This window comes from Centrocercus urophasianus, unplaced genomic scaffold (genome assembly GCF_019232065.1).
Source record: "Centrocercus urophasianus isolate 14NV4802_14NV808 unplaced genomic scaffold, USGS_Curo_1.0 seq_73, whole genome shotgun sequence".
Lineage (NCBI taxonomy): Eukaryota > Metazoa > Chordata > Aves > Galliformes > Phasianidae > Centrocercus > Centrocercus urophasianus.
In genome coordinates, this window is record NW_024885344.1 from 11,693,070 (window position 1) to 11,714,487 (window position 21,418).

The 21,418-nt window shown below is 44.4% G+C and overlaps 1 protein-coding gene across 15 annotated transcripts in view; it reads left to right on the forward strand.

Moving 5' to 3' along the window:
- Window positions 1–21,418, forward strand: part of CACNA1C (calcium voltage-gated channel subunit alpha1 C) — a 474,784-nt gene that overhangs the window by 446,221 nt on the left and 7,145 nt on the right. For 7 of the 15 annotated variants that reach the window (XM_042837682.1, XM_042837670.1, XM_042837669.1 and 4 more), the window contains 14 exons: window positions 2,448–2,539; window positions 3,218–3,383; window positions 4,259–4,386; window positions 6,023–6,119; window positions 7,014–7,116; window positions 9,080–9,181; window positions 10,663–10,790; window positions 11,470–11,619; window positions 12,613–12,965; window positions 13,843–13,869; window positions 15,190–15,318; window positions 15,960–16,069; window positions 18,108–18,211; window positions 20,977–21,300. In XM_042837682.1, the coding sequence (XP_042693616.1) occupies window positions 2,448–2,539; window positions 3,218–3,383; window positions 4,259–4,386; window positions 6,023–6,119; window positions 7,014–7,116; window positions 9,080–9,181; window positions 10,663–10,790; window positions 11,470–11,619; window positions 12,613–12,965; window positions 13,843–13,869; window positions 15,190–15,318; window positions 15,960–16,069; window positions 18,108–18,211; window positions 20,977–21,300 (2,013 nt within the window). The remainder of the gene's footprint in view (window positions 1–2,447; window positions 2,540–3,217; window positions 3,384–4,258; window positions 4,387–6,022; window positions 6,120–7,013; window positions 7,117–9,079; window positions 9,182–10,662; window positions 10,791–11,469; window positions 11,620–12,612; window positions 12,966–13,842; window positions 13,870–15,189; window positions 15,319–15,959; window positions 16,070–18,107; window positions 18,212–20,976; window positions 21,301–21,418) is intronic. The other 8 variants (XM_042837684.1, XM_042837677.1, XM_042837675.1 and 5 more) reach the window with 4 other exon arrangements.

Genomic DNA, 21,418 nt, shown 5'->3' on the forward strand with positions numbered 1-21,418 from the left:
CACCCTCCCCCAGTATGAAAAATAAAACCAATCTTACCTTGAATTATCATAGGTTATCTTAATTGCCCCCAGTAATTACAGCTGTCATTTAATATACTAGGCTCATACTTTAAATGTGCTTTTAATGCCTAACTAGCTCAAATGGACAAGATCTTTACAGGATTACCTGTGCTAAACAGAAAATCACTTGAGAGTATTACACTATGCTATGTAGCTACATAAAGCATTAGAAATAGCTTCCCTGCACCTACCCAGATGGGGGCTTATGATGATCATGGCACTGCCAGGGCTAGATAGATTATTCTGTAATTGTATTCCCTCTTTTGTCAGTTACTTCTAAATTGTCTGTTTAATCACTGGCAAACATTCATGCCTCTGTTTTAATCATCTCGGCAGCCTGAAGATCATACATTTCTCTTTCACGTTATCTAGATTACTGGATCGCTTTCTGTCCCCCTACCTTTCAATAGAAAAGAAAGTTCCTCTCTTTTGCCCTCTTTCCTTTTGGCCTGCTGACCTGCTACCATCGTTTTTTGTCATAATGGCATTTCAGACATTTCATGTGCTGTTCTCTTGGACCCTCTGACAAGTAGAGTTCTCTCACACTCAGGGATCCATAGTAGGGAGAATCCTTTTCCACTCCACTGAGCAGCTTCCTTAAAGCCTGCAGGCACCAGATCTGAAGAAAATGTAAGAATTCCCCACCTAAACAAGATCTACCACGTTATCTCAGCTACTCACCTGGCTAGGAGTGTAACAACATTCAAGCCTTGCTATTTGATGTGGACAAGTGGAAAAATACAAATTGATGATGGCAGAGGCAGCCACTGCTATAATGGTGTGGGAGGCACAGGCTGTGGGAGAGGAACCTCTACCTGAAGCTCTTCACAGTTGACCCATGCAAAGCTGCCATGGGAGCAGGTGCTGGTGCATCATGTGTGAGGGAAGCTGCTGGGAAGAGAAGAAAAATCAAGCTTCCAGCATGGGAGGTTCCCTTGCCTACGCTTGCCTGAAACAAAAAATACGGGCTGCTTCAGCTCAAAATGCCTCTGAGCATTTAAGCTGTTCTGCTCCTCCTCAGCACAGCTGGGGCTGTCACTGCCACCCACAGCATAGGGACAGCCGGGGCTGTTCCAGGCCTGCACATCCACCAAGATCCGCTGCAGAAAGGCTGCCATGAGCAGGCCCTCCTCCCTTCTGGTATGGCCCTTCTGTCATTGTCCTTGCACGTCTCAGGATGTTAATTATCAGTGACATGTGCTTGAAAAGGAGCTCCACGTTCTCTCAGGGCTGCTCTGTTCCTGCTGCTCATCTTGGCTATGAGATTGCAGCTCTCAGCCCTTGAGGCCTCTGCCTTGCTGCTATCAATGGGCAATAGTCCTGGCCGACAGTGCTGTGCAGACCTTGTTGCCAAGCAGGATTTGTCAGGTTCTTGGTCCCAGTTCCCACAGGTATAAAAGTGTCAGACTTTCTCAAAGAAGCCTAGAACTGCCCTGCACCAGGGACTTGGCATCTGGCAGTGGGCTCCTAAAAGCTGCACCAAGTGTTGCAGGCTTCATGCTACGGCTGAACAAATGAACTGGTACAGTGATGGTTGGCTGGGCATGGGAGGAAACTGCCAGCCATCCTTTGTGGCTCTAAGGAAAGGGCTGTCAGATCACCGTTACAATTTGGAGCAGCTCAGGTGCAGTGCATGGAGAGCCCCAAGAAGTTTGAAATAGCAAGCAGAGCTTTTTCTTCCGCGCTGACTTGAAATGTTACCATCATCACTTTGTACCTGAGAGCAAGTTCCCTGCAAGGGCTGTAATTCTTCAGTTGCCTTCTCTGCATAAGCATTACTGCTGCAGACCACCTAAAACAGCACACAAGACACTGGTCTGCTTCATTTCTGTCTCAAAGAGCCACTGCTTTCATTTACATCAGGAGGCATTTAAGCTAGATCTTCCCTGTCATACACCTCACATGTGTACCTCTGTTAGGCTTTCCCATTGCTCCATTCCCTTTTTCTCATCTTCACACTGCTGCATTCTGAAGGGTCCTGAGACATCTCCTGGTGACAGGCATGGTTTACCATGAGGGCAGGCATTTAGATAATTTCCAGACTCAACATACTTTACACTGTTTGGGGAAGATGCAAAGCACTTCACAGACTTGGAACTTCAAGGAACTTCCCATATGAGTGCCAGTTTACAGTAGGCCACATATCACCTATTCACTGTATATAAAATAAGGAAGTATATCTTGTTTAATATGAGTGCTATTCTGGTAATTAAGTACAAGCACAAGAAGCAATAGCAAATATGAAAGACCAGCAAAAATGTTTGAGAGAAGGGCAGATTCTGTTAAATGTCAGCTCTCCAGAGTGAGGGGGAGGCCGAGAGCTGCAGGTAACAGGAGGTTTGGGGGTTTTACGAAGCTAACCTTAAAAGACCTTTGCTTTCTGCCAGGTATTTGGTAAAATTGCGCTGAATGATACCACAGAAATCAACCGCAACAACAACTTTCAGACCTTCCCCCAGGCGGTGCTGCTGCTTTTCAGGTGGGTGTCTGACAGCTCTGGATTGTGTCAGTCCAGGAGTGTGATTTCTCTGCTCTTGGGCACAGTTTATCTCCTTCCAACACGTCATGCTCACAAGGTGAGTAGAAGCATGTTGTCCCTTGGCGGGAGAACCTAGGAGCTGTGCCAGATGAAATGACTGCTCTAAGCCTCGTGCCCTGCCACCTGCCACTGGTCAGCACTCAGTGCCCAGGGAGGGAAGCAGCTCCTCCTGCTCAAAAGAATGGCAGACAGCTGTTCAGTTCTCTCACACCATAATACTTATCACAAACTCCTTCTTTCAAATTGAGCCAATATGACTCCAGCTTGTTCTTCTAGCAGGCAAAGGGGGATGAAGCCCCAGGCATGCTTTGGCATGCTGTGTTTGCACATCGTCTGCTCCAGCTGTGGCCAGGTGTGCTAGGCCCAGGGAGGGGTGTTGAAGGTGGGGAGAGGAGGATGGGGAGTTAGTGTAAATGCAACTCTGTCTTTGTTTTCATGGAAGTTTTTCATGTAATACATAGCCGCTGTCACATATATCTCAGCAAAATGTAAAATCCCAGACATTGGCCTCACCTGCTTTGTAGTTGACTTTGGGAGAGCAGGAGAAGGTTGCTAATGTGCAGGTCCCTCCCATATCAAGGGTCACTGCTGTCTTCCCTTACTCTTTGCTGTACCCAGGTGTGCCACCGGTGAGGCCTGGCAGGAAATCATGCTGGCGTGTCTCCCAGACAAGAAGTGCGACCCAGAGTCAGAGCCGGCCAACTCCACTGAAGCTGACCACTCCTGTGGCAGCAGCTTTGCTGTCTTCTACTTCATAAGCTTCTACATGCTCTGTGCCTTCCTGGTGAGTTGGCCAAAGCACTTGTAACTTACCCCAATCAAACTGACCACTGCCTCTCTGAGCTTCAGTGCTGCACAGAAGAAGGATGGCTTCAAAGATGGGAAAATTCCTCGTGGGGTCTTTCCCAGTAGCACTCTTGCCATGACAATTCCTCCTTGGGCTCTGCAGGTTCCACCTCTCCCTACAGCCTGGGGGATGCTCTGCTTGCACTCCAACTCTTTGTGCACAGGAGCCCTCTTCCCTCTACCCCTGTATGAGAAAACCAAATTAGCATGTTGTGGGCTGTGCTGAGGCTAGCAACGCCTCAGCCACACTTCCCACCTTCCCTCCTACCTTCCTTCTGGCTGCCGAGCAGGTTTTTTCTCCCCTGCCAGCAGCAATGACTGTGAGAATACACATACCTCACTTGCATCTGCTCCGTGTTGACAATATGGCATTGCTCAGAGTGACAGCACATGTTCTGCAGCGCGCATCAGTGCGCAAAACTCTCCCAGTGAACAGCAGCAAGATTTTCAAAATGTTGGTCTGGAGCGAAGAGAAAGGAATTTTATCTCAGCCTCACAACCCATAGAGGATAAATTCTAGGTTCTCTACCACTACCCCTAGTGGGCAAAGACACAGGTAAACAAAAAGCCCTCACTGCACGCCCTACAGCACACTTGGGCCTCATCCATCTGCTTGCTGAATGCTGACCAGCTGAGGACTGTCTTGGGTATCTTCCCATTTAAAATGTGGGGCTTACATGCAGGAACAGAGAGAAACCACCCCAAATGACCTCCTAGTTTTACAAGTCCAAAGCTGGACTTTGAATTGAGAATGTGGAAAAGTCTACCTGTTACCTATCTCATACACCAAGTCATCTTTGTTCTTGTTTGCAGATCATCAATCTTTTTGTAGCTGTTATAATGGATAACTTCGATTACCTGACACGGGACTGGTCCATTTTAGGACCACACCACCTAGATGAGTTTAAAAGGATCTGGGCAGAGTATGACCCTGAAGCCAAGTAAGTAACCCAGCCTGGATAGCAGAGCTCTTCAGGAGAACAGGCCCGTTGTTTGCTGTTCTCCAGACACAGTGCAGTAAGTGCAACATCCCCTCCTCAGGAACCCCTTTTTTCTGCAAGAATCTTAAAACAGATCCCTCCTTAAGGTATTGCTGGTAAATCCACAGGCCAGCAATGCAGTGACACACACAAAAATCTATGCATCTGAGCTGTGCCATCACCTGGCAGGACATTGCTTTGCTTTCAGTCAAGGGGAGAAACAGACTGCTGAGTGAGGGGATACTAGAAAACTTCAGAGAAGGTTTGAGAGTTGTTTTACTGTTGCATGTGTTTGGGATATTGAATCCAAGCTATGGCAGTTCTATTTCACTTTCTACTCACAGAAGAACTGCTGTGCTCAGATCTTCACTTTGTCGTGTGTCATATAGGTCCATCAAAACTGGTAGCTCCACGACTGCATTACATGATCTGCAGGGTTGTATCAGCAGACTTGCAGGGATTTAAGGTTACACACGAACAACTCACACGAGAGCTTAACTGACATTCAGTATTACATGCTCTGCTTGACACATGCTTAGGCTTAAAGTGCATTTAGATCCCCGTTGCATAACAATGTAGTTGACAATTGTAATTGCAAAGTCCCTTCCATAATGCAAAATCCATGGAAAGAGATCTTAGCATGAATGAAAAGCAGATCTCTTCAGTTCTGGATGTGGAGACATAGTGTCAAGATTAATCTGGGCTCAAGCTCTGCAATATGTGAGGCAATGTCACATTATCAGAGTGATACTTAAATTGAAACACCTCTTCCCATCCAGGGTAACTGTCCAAAGAGAATTTCAATATTGTAAGGGAGCAAGCACAGCATTCTAATAAATATGCTGTTAGCTTACAAAACAGATGCTACTATTTGTGTTTGTTTGAAGGCAAGACTGCAGCAGCTGAAGCCATATAACAGATAATCCCTCACCAAATAATATCCTGTTCATCACAGTCTATATGTGTGCGCTTTTTAACTCTTCTCCCTCAATGTCCCATGGTTGAACCTCCCCCCCTCCCCACCTCCCTGAGAGAATTCTTCTTTTGAAATACCATTTACAAAACTTAAATCCAACTGCTGCTGTCTCAGTTGAGGCACTTAAGGACTTTGTTTTGCACTGGCCCCAGTGATAGCCCAAGGCATAAACAAACATCAAAAGACAGTGGCTCATGGTATGGGAGGGAAAGCTCAAGAAAAAAAAGAGACCCTCTGCACCTCTGCAACTGCTGTAGCCTTACAGCCAGGAGGCAAATAAGCAGTCATACATTTAGAGCGGGTCAGTGGTGTGAGAACACCGGACTACTTATGCACTAGGGAATTACAGCTTTCAAACCACTGAAGTCAATTCTTACAAGTACTGACTTACATATCACTGGCATCTGTGTGCTCTGTATTGATGGGAGTTTTGAGAGTATTGGGTAAATCCTGAGGAATGCACTGAATACAAGAGGCCTGAAATAACACCTTCAGCTATGTCCAAGTTAGAGTGGGTGGCAGGCCTGGAAAGATCTTGGTGGTACTTCTGGCAGCATCTACATGGGGTTCAGCGAATCATCTGTGGTAAGGATGTGACTCTCAATATGCTTTCTTCCTTAGGGGACGGATCAAGCACTTGGACGTGGTGACATTGCTCCGGCGGATTCAGCCTCCACTGGGCTTCGGGAAGCTTTGCCCTCACCGAGTGGCTTGCAAAGTAAGGCACATGACAGCTTGGAGAAGGCTGGGAGTCACATGCAGTTGTGGTATCAAACACACATGCCAAGGGCAGACTTTCTGTCTCACTCGTTTCTTTGGTTGTGCGACTCCAGATATGGAAAAGATTCTCTCTAGTGAATATTGACGTGTTTATACAAAGGGCAAGGCATATATACAGAAATACCATTACATGAAAGTGGCTTTAGAGCTCAAACAAAATCAACCTCTTAAAGCATGAAGAGCTCAAACCCAAGTCCCTAGTGTTACCTCTTGTCCCAAGGCAGAAGGATGGAGGATCTGGTAAAGGCTACATCTTGCCTCAGATATATGTCCTTGGTCTCTATGAAGTTCATCCTGCAGCTGCAACGGTGTTCAGCACCCAGTCTCTGTCCTACATGGCCTTATCATACCACAAAGTGGGCATAGCCCTGTTTTAAAAAAGAGAAGGAAAACCATGCATCTTTCAGGTTCCGTTAATCCCATTTGTTCTTGCCTGTCACCTATGTCAGTGAAGGCTTCTAACCTTCTGTTTGCATACACTTCCACTGGGCATATATTTAGTGCAGATGAGCCTGTAAGTGCCTCATGGGATATGAAAATTCAAGTTTGCTCAAATGCCTACTGGCCGCTGGGGAAACAAAGGGTAGAAATTGATAGCCACATTGAAGAAAACAGTATCCAGCAGTGGGAGAGAGATCCCAGGGCAAACTCTGAACATAGCTGGGACAAAAGCTGTGTATGACACATACTCCTATGATCATATAACCAAACTCACAGGCCATGGATGCTCAGTTAAGAGGGGTGGCAGACCTGGAGGGTATCATAAGTATGTAAGGAAGAGCAATTCAGTCCATGTCAAAATATGATTGTTCTCTTTCTCCTTATTCCACAGCGCCTTGTCTCCATGAATATGCCATTGAACAGCGATGGAACTGTCATGTTCAATGCCACTCTCTTTGCACTGGTCAGAACTGCACTGAGGATCAAGACGGAAGGTAACAAGCTTGCTGAGCGCAAGGGTAGCTGAGCGATGTACACACCAAAGTGTGCTAAGCTGGAATACAACAACATTTTATGTAAAATGAGCCCAGTTGTTAATATGCACTGCTGGGTAGAAAAAATCAGTGTGAAGATGTTTGAAGGAATAATGCCTTCTAAGAAATATTTCTATCTCAATATTATCTAGAAAGCTAGTGCTTCTATTAACATGAGTTAACATGACATTGCACTGATAGCACTCTTGTAGGCCGAAGGTCAGATGGGAAGCAAACAAACTGTTAAGATATTTTCTTGGACTAGCTGGGGAAAGCAGGCAAAATCTGGGCTCAGCTTGTCCTTTTTATTGCACTCTTATCACCTTCTATAATGAAAGATACTGGTCCTGAGTCAAAACCTGGCTTGGTAGATCAATTAGGTATTCTAAAAGAGCATGTGGTTCTGTCATTCACAGCTAGTCCTTGTCTCAGGAGTAGCTATGTTACATTTCAGGCACAGGAGAGCATAGACACACACAGACACACACAGACACACACACAAAAAAAAAAAAAAAACCTGTAGGATTAAAAAAAATGTTAGTGAGGCTTTGAATCTTGTGCTAAGCAATACTTGGCTGTAGTCAAAGAGGCTCTCCTGAGGAAAAAGCAAACTGCAACCCCAATACAACATCTTGTGTCTTATGAAAAAGAGGCCCAAAGAAAGACATGAATTTTTCGTCTGTCTTAGCCTTAGACTCTCAGGGTCATCATCAGTGAACTCCTGGGAAGCCATCTAACTGCTTGCTTTTTCCTTTGCAGGATCCTGTAAGTGGTTAGGGCAGGAGTCTGGAATTCAGCCTCCTGAGTCATATTTCTGCCTTTGATGCTTTCCAGCTGTTTCATCCTCACCAATGTTATTTAATGTTCATGTCTTCACTGCATCATATTAAGAGAGCTGCTGGTATGCACAGGCTTAGTGTAGCACACTGAGGAGGAGGAGCCTTAGCGCTTGGAGAGTAGGAAGAAAAGTTGGAGGAACAGCACCTTTGGAAAGAAAATACAGTAGTTTAGTCCCTTGTAGTTTATACTTGCAGCAGGGGATTCTGGCTGATGGCAAGCTGAACACAAATCAGCAGCGTGCCCTGGCAGCCAAAAAGGCAAACTGTACCCTGGGATACACCAGGCCCAGCACTGCCACTGGGCAAGGAAAGAGAACAGATCCACGGGGACAGAGGGGCAGCACTGAGCTCTGCAGTGTGTGACAGCGACAGGGCGACAGGGCTCGAGGGAACGGTATGGAGCTGTGTCGGGAGGGCAGCTGGGGATCAGGGACAGAGGTGGTGGGCATGGAACGGGCTGCCTAGGGCAGTGGGCATGGCCCCAGGCTGCTGGAATCTGAGGAGTGTTTGGACACTGCTCTCAGCCAAAGGGTTTGGATTTTGGGTGGTGCTGTGTGGAGCCAGGAACTGGAATCAGTGACCCTTGTGGGTCCCCTCCAACTCAGGATCTTCTATAATGCTACAATTCTATGAGGAAACTACTGGAAAGGGCCACAAGGAGGCTTAGATCTTCACACTTCTAGCTGAATCTTCACCAACAATTATTTGTATTCTTCAAGGAGTAGTTAGTTTCCCATTAACAGACCTCTATTCTCATTATATTTAACCTTCAGCAGATCTCAGAATTTGGAAGTACTGGATGAGATTTTCGCTTTTCAGAACAAAGTAGTGTTGTGGTTCCCTTGTTTCTGGCTTACAGAGATAGTAACACAGTCACCTTCATCCCGAGATGACTGTGCATATTTAGGAAAACAATTTCTCTTTGCAAGGGGACTTCACCAATCATCTGAGAACCTATTTGCCCAAAACTTTCCACCACTTTAAGAGCTCTTCAAGAGCTCCTGAGGTTGCCATGCTAGACGTGTGAAATTGCTCCTCTGCGGGCTCTGGCTTAATTCCTGTCTCTGATGATTTTCACCCTGCAGGTAACCTGGAGCAAGCCAATGAAGAGCTTAGAGCAATAATTAAGAAAATCTGGAAGCGCACCAGTATGAAGTTGCTGGACCAGGTGGTGCCTCCTGCAGGTGGTGAGTGCAGGATGCTGTCCCAGTCTGTGAATGTCTCATTTCCCTACCTGACACGTCCTACTGCACCTCCTGATCATCAGATAGAGTACAGGGGTCAGGCTTTCTTCTACAAACTGTTAATACATGTTTACCTGGCTTGATTGTTCATCAGACTAAGATGTGGTTTTGCCTGTACCAACGTATATATATTGAGCATACATATACATGCTGAAAAATCGAGGGAGGAAGAAGGATGTTTAAATATGAGTTTGAAATTTTCATTCTTTGATGTTGCCCCACTCCAGCTGTAGGCATATGCTCTCTTAGGCATTTCTTAATGCCTTGCTGGGGACAAAGGAAGCAAACAGAAATGAGTAGCTTCAGGGACAACGTGGACTTTATGTGACTGTATAAGAGATAGGGCTTTACAATCAAGCTGAGGATGCAGTCCCTTCTCTTAATTTCTTCACAGTTAGCAAAACTACCTTTACTATGCCTTATAATTCCTGTTTTATTCACATAACTGCTTTCTACTATGATACCTAAGACATATGGACACAGGGACAATTCTCAGCATTCAGAAGTGGTGAAACTGACTGCTGCAGGTCTCTATGCAGCATCCCTGCTGGACTGTAATTAACCAGGACTCTAGGTCCTCCTTTGCTAGGCTTGTTAGAAGCCCAGATGCGTCGGCATCTACTGTGTCCCTTCACTGACCTTCCAGATTTTTCTGGGGACTATCACGTAAAATACCACTTGGCAGCTTGTTAACAGTTGCAACCATGTTTTGAAACCTTGCTCAGCTTCTTCTGAACTCAGCGGACTGTATCTTATAAAAATTTCCAGCAGGTTTGAAGAAAGCAGAAGAGTTGCCTGAATAAAAGCTGGGTGCAAAAATGGCTCATCAACAGCTTGTGTTGAATAAGAATATAGCAAGAACTGAGCAGTGACTGCATTTCTGGGGAGAGGTGATCACTTTGTTGCTCCCACACCCATACTAGACACAACAAGACAGAACTTCAGTGTAGAGAAGAGCCAGATCAGATCTGGGATGGATGGTCAGTCAGATGCTGTTAATTAGAACAGATGTGGAGTACACATTACCCCTGGCTGTCAGAAGAGCATGTGCTGACCCAGACTGGGAGGCTACTGCTACAGCAAGATCGTATGTAATAAGCCAGTACTAGAGACTAGAAAGCTTAGAGGCACTTCTCCATAACAAAAGTACATCCAGAGATGCATAGCAATAGGCATTCTCTGCCAGCTGGGCCAGTCTATCCAAACATCATGTTCTCCTCACCTCTGGATTGCTTACATAAAGCTCTGACTGTGGAGCAGTCCCTTCATTCAGCCCCGTGTACTGGTGCTGTAAGTAGCAAAGAAGTACTGTGGTGCTTAGCGTTTCTGCTTCGAACTGCAAGTCTCACCTTAGAAACACACCATTTAAAATGATATGCTTTCTTTTTCTTTTTTTTTTTTCCCCTGGAAATACCCCTTTCCAGATGATGAGGTGACTGTTGGGAAGTTCTACGCCACTTTCCTGATTCAAGAGTATTTCCGGAAGTTCAAGAAACGCAAAGAGCAGGGCCTGGTGGGCAAGCCTTCCCAGCGCAACGCACTCTCCTTGCAGGTGACAAATGGGCACAGAATGGACAGGGGTGATACGGTTGAGGCATTTGACCCCCCCCTTCCCTATCAGCCCCTGTGGGGGCTGCATTGGGCTATCCCCACTGGAAAAGAGTCACTGTAACAGGGTCAGGTACAGCATGTTGCCAGGAGGCAAAATCAGTTAAGAAGCAAAAGCATACCTGGGTTCCAAGACCATCCAATGGACAAAGCATCATCATACCTCCCTGGAGTGGACTTCAGTTCAGTGAGGGGTTTGAGCACTGTCCAGATTCTGATGTCAGAAGCTTGGCTTTGAAATCCTTATTTAAGCTTCTGATCAAAAAGAAGAGCTGTTCAGAGCTGCCTAAGTACATGGTTCAGCTGGAACTGTGGCTGCTCTAGGGCTTCTGGTAGTGGATCTGAGAAGCCAAAGTTGAAAGCTTGCAGACTTGCTCAGTCAGGCCCATCAATTTATGGCTTTGACATGTTTTGATGAAACCAAGAGACTAGCAAAGAGCATTCCTGGGTTGTATTGCTAAGACTTTCTCCTTCTCTAAATTGGAGATGAAAAAACTGAATTTGTTGATATTTTTCTAGAAGCTGGGCAATGCTATGTCAAGTAGGAAAGCTTCACTGTGCTTAGAAGAAATAGCATTGCTTTTATACCTCATATAACCACTCGGAGATATGAAGCTCTACAGTTTGCTGTTTTGCAGGCTGGTTTGCGCACACTTCACGACATTGGTCCAGAGATCCGACGAGCAATCTCTGGAGACCTGACAGCTGAAGAAGAGCTAGATAAGGCTATGAAAGAAGCTGTTTCTGCTGCCTCTGAAGATGATATCTTCCGGGTAGGTGCTAAACAAATTTACAAGCTGAGCCTAGACCAGTAGCTCAGCTTAAAGAGTTCTGGGTTTTTTTTGCGTGCAGTCTGTATTTCGGCTGACAAGAAGGACTAGTGGAGTCAGGGTGCCAGATCCTACAAATTTTACATGTTTTTATCTCATTTTATTATTATTGGACATTTTCACTGCATTAAATCTAAATAAAATCAGAATGACAATGGCCAAGTATCTGAAAAAACATTTTAAGTTCAGCCACCTTCCTGTCCATATAGCAGCAGCTAGACACACTGCAGCTTTTTATTTAGTCTTCCTTTCAGTGGCACAAGTATTATCCTTTCAAAATGTACCCCAGAGCCCAACAGAAATCCTACAGTCCTGGACAAAATTTCCTGAGCAATTATCTAAATGTTCTCTTTCTTATTTCATTCCCATTCCTTCTAATTGTACCCTCTGGTAATATTTCTTCTCCTTTGGCATGTCTCCTCTTCAAATCATTTACAGAAAGATGCTGTCTGTCCTTCCCATAATTCATCATCCAAACAGTAGATGACTAGCTTATTAAATCTTTCTTCGTTTCTTCCTCCAGGTGATTAATAGCTACTTGTGCTCTTCTCAGATTCCTTCCTATGTCTAGATACTGTTTTGTAACTATACTGTGAAGACCAGAAAGCAGTAACCTCTTTCATGCCACCTACCCAGTCATGCACTCGCAGGGTTGGTGGGAGGTATATGGACACCTTTGTCTCACCTATGCATCTGTACATTTCTTCATGGTCCTATGAAATATCGTTAAAAGGTGACACTTTTACAGCCTGTCTATAGAGGTCTCTGTGACAGAGAAGTCCATGGACTGCATCTTCTGCCATAGAGAGCAGCGTCCATAGTGCCCAAGCTGGTCCTCACATTTTCTTTCCCTCAAAAACAGGCTCAACAGGAAATACCATGTCCCTTGCACACCTTCTTACTGACAAAGGAAAATATTATTTGTTTCTCTAACAGAGAGCCGGAGGCTTGTTTGGAAACCATGTCAGCTATTACCAAAGTGATGGCAGGAGTGCGTTCCCCCAGACATTCACCACCCAGCGACCTTTGCACATCAATAAATCTGGCAACAACCAGGGAGATACCGAGTCTCCATCTCACGAGAAGTTGGTGGACTCCACCTTCACTCCCAGCAGCTACTCATCTTCAGGCTCCAATGCAAACATCAACAATGCCAACAACACTGCCCTGTGCCGCTTCCCAAGCCCACCCAGCTACCCCAGCACTGTCAGCACAGTGGAAGGCCATGGGACTCCATTGTCTCCCACCATACGTGTGCAAGAAGCTCCTTGGAAATTACCATCCAAAAGGTAAGCTTCACAGCACAGAGTGGGCCAATGGACCAGGGGGAGCAACAAGCATGCCAACACCAAAGCACTGCTGCCTAGCTAGAGTCACCCTGCCTATTGCTCTGCCCACAGGCTGGATTGAGCCTTCTGGGTTCTCCACTTGTGCTAAAGCCCACGGTGTAACAGACACACATCCACTGACCGCTGCAAAGCAGCAGCAGCCTCACTGATCAGCACAGTTGATTTCTTCGGGCTTTATCATGAAGAAACTTTTATAAGGACCAAACGTAGCCTTATTTACCCCTTTTTCACCAAAGGGAGTTGTTTTATCAACTGCTAACTGAAAGAAAAAGGAACTACAATGCATCTCTTAATACCCAGTTAGGGAGATCTGTGGAAGTCCATGTTTCTTTATTTAGTGCATCATATCCATAAAGCAGTCACCAAAGATATTCTGTAAGGAGGGAAGCGAGGTTTTTGGAAATGCAATACTGAGTAAAGCACAGAAAATCCCCTTCTTTGGGCATCCATCTACACACAGATGACTAATGCAAAAGAAATGCCCCCTTTTATCAGTGGAGTATTTTTTTTAGTCACTCAGTAAAAACAGGATTGAGCTGAAAATTGTTTTTTTAGACAGAGGGCAATGTGAAAAGGTGGATAGATGCTGAGCCAGAGCAGGACTGAAGATGATAAGATGGAGGAAATTCTGTGGGTGCAGCATTGCTCAAGTAATTACTCAAGTGAAGAACCTAATGGCTTGTCTACATCCTGCCTACCTTATGGAGGCCACAGTGTGTTATCAGCTGCCCCCCACTTGCTGACTTGTATTGATGTGACACTGCTAACATGGTGTTCTTTTCTCTCCTTGCTTCCTTGTGCACCTTCCTTGAATTAGGACGCACTACTACGAAACACTGGGACGGTATGTGTTCTCTCTCATGCTCTAACACACTCTGGGTTTAAGGCCCATTGTTTGTCCCACTGAAAGTTCAAATCCCAATTAATTCTGAATATAAGCTTTTCTTTTTAGAGTCAGTAGGTTGAAAAGGAGTTTTATGGTTTGCCATGACAACTCCAGAAAATACTGCCAATTTAGAGCTTTTCTGCCCACCATAATGTACAGACTTCTTCTAGCTGGTTTCTAAATTTATTTTTTTTTTTTAGAGTTTCTAGCTGGGATCACACACATAGGCACTCTCTGGCCATAGCACACTGCAATACACCCTGCCATGTTCACACAAAAATTTGGTTTGTTTCTAACTAAACAGAGACTGTTGAATAGGGGAAGCTACCCTTTGAACCTTAGCAGTTTTACTTGGTTCCCATCTCACATGGAAGATCACTCCAGCACTGTCCTTCAGACTGTTCTGTACCATGGATATATACTTTGCTCCTAGTGCTTTTTGCTTGAACCAAATGAGAAAATAATGTTTCCTGTGCAGTCCCTGAAAGATGAAAAAAACCTTTACCACACTGCTTTCTTCTGTGAATGCTAGTCAAAACTGACTCTAATATCTGTATGTCAGTACTTCAAAGATTCATGCTAACCTCAGATTTTACTCTACTCCTCAGAAAACAAACTCAGAATGAAGTGAAATATGAGGGCTGAGACTTGAATCAGAGGGACAAGGTGGAGCCAAGCAGGGAGTTAAAGGCTGTTATGCTGAGGAGTTTGAAAATATCAAATGAATTCAGGCAGCTAGTGATGAGAAGAAAGGGAGAAAAGGTGAAAAACACTGGAAGAAATGAGGACCTAAAGAAGAGGCAAAAGGGAGAGATGATGTAGAATGAAGGATTTGAGAGATAGAGACAGTACACCACAGAGCTGAGAAGGTTATTCTGTCATGGAGGCTCCTGTTTGAAGTTCATAACCAAAGCTTTTGCAACAAGATAAAAAGCTGAATTTCCAAGAAGCCATATGAGATTATACTTCAAGTTCACAGCCCTGGAAAAATTTTCAGGGTGATATGCAAGTGTATAGAATACATGTAGTTGCAAATGACAACAAAATGTTTCCAGTATCATTCAGTATTGACCTAAGAAGCTTCCTCTGAAAGAGGGCACAGGCAGTGGTTGTTGCTTTTCTGTTTGTGAACTTTTCAGTTGTATTCAGTGACTGATTTTTCTACCATAGCTCTGAAACACTGTAATAAACTGAGACAGATGGAGCCTGTCATTCTTGTCTCTATAGCAGGTTTTCTTTACCGTCTCTGTATCTTGACTTGTCTTTTTTGCTCATTAGCTCCAGTTCCAGAGACAGCCAGCTGGCAATTGTTTGCCAAGAGGAAGTGTCTCAGGATGAGACTTATGATGAAAATTTGAATGAAGACATTGAGTACTGTAGTGAACCAAGTCTGCTCTCTACTGAAATGTGAGCTTTGCAGCTTTAGTCAAAGTGTTTGGGTGGTTCTTGAATTAAGGGGGAGAGATGGGAAGATGTAACATTTTTCTACAAATTTTTCAGTTTATGGGATAAGGCCAGAAAACTTTAGTCGTGCCATTCAGAATCAGAAAGTTTAAAGGAAAACAAAAAGCAATTCATCCCTGAGAAATAACAAAATAATATTGAAAGAGAGACCTTTTGGATCTTTTGCATGAAATTTTCCTTCTCCTCTGAATGAGACATCTGGATGTGCAGTGCCTCCCCACCATTCACTTCTTTCACCATCCCTGGATGTGTTTAAAAACCGTTTGGATGTGGTGCTCAGGGACGTGATGCAGCGGTGGGTTGTTAGGGTAGTTAGGTTAGGTTGTGGGTGGACTTGGTGATCTTTAAGGTCTTTTCCAACCTGAGCAATTCTGTGATTCTATGATTCTACGATTCTACTGCCTAATGCTCCCACATCTCGTATTTAAAGCATTCCTATCTCACGGTCTCTGTTGCTTCACCTGGACCTGTTAGCTAGCTCACATCCATTTGATAGCATGATCTTCCTGGCTTTCCTGCTGGAAGAGGGGTTATTCTGTCCAATATGAGCTACTTTCCTAGAATCTCTTTGCTCTCCTTTCCAGGCTCGCATACCAAGATGATGAAAACAGACAACTTACTCCACCAGAAAACAACAAAGGAGAGGACACCCGGCACTCTCCAAAGAAAGGGTTTCTGTGCTCCTCAGCACTAGGTAACGTCCCTTCACAACATACCAGCTCTGTTCTCCTCTGCCTTGGCTGAGTTCTTACATCTTGCTGGAGAAATCCCAGCATACATGGGGCTGGGTGTCAGTGTTTGATGCATTTAGATATTGAGACCAGGAATCCCATGGCATGCATGCTGTCCTGATCATGCAGGGGGCTCTATTGACTTTGTGTTCAGTCAGTATATAAACCTGTGGCTGTTTGGACAGTCCATGTGATCTGTTTGATTAAACCTTCTTATGAATTAGAGAAGTTTATTAGAGCTCTGTAGGCTCTCCAAACAATCACTAGATTCACCAAACTAGATTCCAATCACTGGAGTCACCAGATGGACTGGCCTTGAGTATATGGTGTTCTGTTCTGTGTATATTCAGCAGGGAGAAAGAAGAAGTTGTCTCTTTTGTCTGCTACAGGGAAAACAGTGAATTTCAGTTTAAGTTAATACAATTCAAATTTGCTTTGTGCTCTAATTATACCTGAAGGTTTTCGAGTGCTGAGTCTGCAGACTGTGCTCAGGAGAAATCCATGAGCACAAGATTTTATGAAAATAAAAGAAACCTTATAAACTCAAAAAAAAAAAAAAAAAATCTAGAATAAAATGAGATATTCCATGTATAATAGTTTTCAGCCTTTTTCCTGAGTGCTGCTGTGGGAAAAAAAAAGAAAAAAAAAAAAAAAAAAAAAAAAAAAAAAAAGAAAAAAAAGACATTTGGGGAGAATTTAAAAAGAATTCTGCATATAAGATTTTTTTAACATATAAAATAATATCAGACCATGTAGTGTATTGTTTAAAGTGATACTTCACTGAAATCCTCTACTTAACTCCTTTACCAGGAGTTCACTTAACTCCTTCCAGATTGTACAATTGAGAATTTTAAGACCATTTACTTCATTTCAGAACTTAAAATATTTGTCAGTGAGAATTCCTGTGTTTATCTGGAAGGCCAAATTTGTTGCCAGTCCTTGATACAATACTGCATTAACTACATTCTAGTGAAGTGATGCAATACGTTATTACGTTGTCGGTGGGGTTTTTATCAAGAAAGAGAAAACATCTCCATGGCAGCATCAGTTCTCTGTGCTAGAACAGATATTCCCTCCATTCCCCAAGAAGGCTTATTCTCAATATTAAGAATATAGATTCTTACTATTTTCAGACTTGGAATTTTCTTTCCTATGTTACAATGTCAATTATATCAAGAAGTAGACAAAACATTTTAGTGTGCCATGCAGCTTTACCTTAAATAATGGCTTTATTTGCCATTCTTCAGAAGTGCATTTGTATACTTTGTAGTACTTTGAACTGCATAGGGAGCACATTTCTCATAATTACAGAAGTAAAGCTTACTTTTATATCAAGTAAACAATGCAGATATTTTAATAGTTCTTCCCAACATCTTTTATTTTCTTTAAAAAAAAGATTTTTTTCTCTTCCCTTCTTTTTAGTTTACTAAAAGCACCACATCTGTACAAACTTTATTCACCAGTGAATTCAACCACTGAATTAATTCACTTGCACTTGGTCGTGATACAGACACAGCCTCATAAACTGTGGTATGTCTGGCTGCTAAGGGAGATAGGTCACATGCAAGTGGGAGGCCAATGTCACCTGAGCAGCCACACGTCTGCTCCTGAACATTGGGCACAGCCAGGCATAGCGCCAGGACCTCAGTTGCCCTCTCAGCCCTGCCAAGTTTTTTGCCTGAACCAGGAAGATTTGAGAGCACTTTAACTGCTTGGGACAATCATAGAATCATCCAGAATTTTGTCTTGCAACCTGCTTGGAAAATAGTGTTAGTTAGCCCATGTCGCTCGACTGTGTTTTGCAATGATGTCTCAAAAATTAAAATCAGCAAGACAAATACAAGTACCTGGGAAAGGGTAAGGTGTAGAGGGAAAGCAGACAGCTTGATTGTGGGTGTCTTGGCTGTCTCTCCAGAGGGACTGAGGTAAATGAAATTGAACTCAGATTATCCATAGTATAATATGAGTGATGGACACAGTTGTTTGTGATTGGTGTTTCAGGCCGACGAGCATCTTTTCACTTAGAGTGTCTGAAAAGACAGAAAAACCAGGGCGTAGATGTCTCGCAGAAGACAGTTCTGCCTTTACAAATGGTACATCATCAGGTAAGTTTTTCATAACCACAAAGGGTCCAGCAATGCAACTGAGAATCTATCATGTGCAATGCTCTCCCATTGCATCCCAGACAACTTTTAAACACCTTTTGAGATAATTTCTCATCCATATTATAGGTTCAATTTTTAGAAAATGTAGTTGTCATCCCACTCATTTCAGGATTTTTATAATTCCAGGAAAGTGTTACATGGACATATTCTTGAGAGTCATCAGAGTTATCATTACCCGATGTTCATTAAAGAGCACAATAGAAACCTAGCTATCAGATAAAAATAACTACCCAAATTGCACTCTGTTGTGCAGTTGCACTGGCTTGGACAATAGTGCACATATTAATAAAATGTGCCAAGTCTAACTTCATACTAATGAAAACTAGCCAGTAAAGGTAATTAATCATTTAAAAGATAAACAGCATATATGTAATTTATCAGCCTCTTAAGACCTTTATAACTGCATTCAGCAGCCTACCAATCTATGCTTATTAGACGGTTAGCCAGCTGTCATAATCCAGAGTGGGTCTGTGTCTTTTATTCTGATGGCTTCACTGTCACCATAAAAGAAACAGGCGCCAGTGTCAGCACCAGTCCTGCTATGTGAGGCATCCTACTCCACATACTCCCCCAAGGCAAGGCAGAACAGGGGCATAGGAGCAGAAAATGCCACACGGCAGGGAAGGGAGGAGTAAGAAGTCACAAGAGCTGTAGGAGTGAGAGGTGAGTGTACCTGGGATGTTCGATGCTTTATCACTTCCATTCTTGACAGCAGCAGCAGCCAGTTATACTGTAAGGATCAAGCTCCAGAAAGCAGTGGTCTGCAGAAAGCTACAGCTGTGGCAGCACATCTGTTGGGACAGGGTAAAGAGAACAGTTCTCTGCCTTCCCCATAGCAGTATCAGCCCTGCAGACTGAGGGGGCATATGCCTCCTACCCTCTCACCCTGCCCAGCCTGCAGAATCACTTCCTTTCAACCTGTACAAAGAGGATGGAGCTTCTTTGTCCTTCCTCATCCCACCATAGAGTTCCAAACCTAGAGAGACAGAGCTCTACCCACCTCAGCATCCCCCAGGTAGACTACAGGGTCATCATGAAATTGGCATCTGGCTTCCAGCTGGCAACACCCAGCAGTGTTAGTACTTTGCAAAGTCATCTGCCTCCAAAAGTGCTTAAAATGAGAATATGAAGTGGAAATGTTGCCTCTGTTTAGCACAATAGATTCAGTTGTTCCTCAGAGCTTGAAGGAGGATTCTCATGAAATACTGATGTGTAATTATATCTAAATATACATACAGCTGAAAAAGTAATCCCTAAGAGTATTTCAACCTCCTTGGTACCCTACATTTTGGATAAACACCTTGTATGTGTTTCTACTAAGCTGAAAATCTGGTTCTGTTGTTCTGCCTGACAGATCTAGGGCTTTCCTTGAAGTCCCCACAGTGTAAAGAAATGCTGATGCCATCACAGCCTGCAGGCTGTGACTTACATGATTAATTTTTAAGGGCTTTCTTCCTTGATAATATTTGATAGGACTCTGGCACGTAATTCTTGAGAAAATTATGATAAACTTTTTAAGTGACCAATAGTTGACTCTTCTGTTTGTCTGCAACTGAAATCAGCAGCACAGCACACAGCAGTTCACTGGAATTTCAGTGGCAGATCGATTGAGCTTGACTTAACTTCAGATATCTAAAAGTTAGCTGTCCAGTTTAAACCAGTCAGTTTGGTCCCACTGTGGTCAACAGAGAGAAACAGCATCTCCAGAGGGCAAGTGTAATAAGCCTTGTCTAAATCTCATCCTCCAGAGTGCATTGTCAAGCAGGTATCCAAGAGGCAGGAGCTTTCTAGTGTGCCTCTGCCCAATAAGCTTGGACTAAACCCATTGCTTTGAGACAACTGAAGTTGCAGAGACAAACTCCAACCTCATCAAGAGCCACATTTTGTATTTTCTATGTGTTTATTCCTTTGTTCATATTAGACAGCAGTGAGCTGTGTGGCATGAGATGAGCTTCTGATTCTGATGGCATTGCTTATGGAACAGGCAGCATCCACCATGAATAAGGCATCAGATCAGCTCTGTGCAGCAAGGGGCTTTTTGAGAAATTTGTTATCAAAAGGAAATTGAATGACTCAGGGGCTGTGAATGTAATTGTGAGAAGGGCTGGAAGGCTCAAAGTACAATCATCAGATATTGATCCTCCCACCCACAGCAGATGCCTTAAAATCCAGTGGTGGTTTTATAATTGTTGCCATCTGCTGACATACCTAAAATTCACATCTGGTATTCATTCAGGTTCTACAATGGGTGCTTAGAAAAAGCACAGCAATTGGCAGTAAAAGCTAGCAATATGGGTGGTGACAGTGTGGGAAAACGAAGCTCTGTCACAGCCAGTGGAGAAGAGGTGGTGTTTCTGGCAGGGCTGTGGGGCATAGGGCTCATCCCTCCTGTCAGCGTGGTGGGTCCAGGATGAAAGAAGCTCAGCCTTGAGAGCTCAGTCTGGTGCTTGGCACTGGTGCAAGCTACACCACTTAAAGGAAAACTTGCAAAATGAGTTTGGAGAAACATCCCAACCATTGCAAGAGCTGACAGCTATTTCACAAGCCTCATAAAGGTCATTATCATTGGAAAAGATCACTAAGATCATCTGGTCCAAGCCTCAAGACACTCTGGACCCCCTGTGGGTAGTTCCTCCAGCACTCTGCCATCCCAGGCCTGCAGTTTGAGTGAGCCCTCACTCCATGTGTGCCCCCTCTCTCTGCAGGCATTGGCGGTGGCCGGCCTGAGCCCCCTCCTCCAGCGAAGCCATTCCCCCACCACGTTCTCCCGGCTGTGCGCCACACCACCTGCTACACCCTGCAGCCGAGGCTGGCCACAGCAGCCCATCCCGACGCTGCGCCTCGAGGGGGCTGAGTCCAGCGAGAAGCTCAACAGCAGCTTCCCCTCCGTGCACTGCAGCTCCAGGTTCCCCGACAGCTCTGACTGTGGCAGCCCAAGAAGAGCCAGGCCGGTGTCCCTCACCGTCCCCAGCCAGACAGCGGGGAGCAGCAGGCAGTTCCATGGCAGCGCCAGCAGCCTGGTCGAAGCGGTAAGGCCACGGTGGTGTGGGGACATGGGAGGTGTGGAGGCCAATGTAGGAACATGGGCCTTGGGAGGGCACAGCAAAGCCAAAGCCCACCTGAGAGCAGGGGTCAGCAGTATGAATG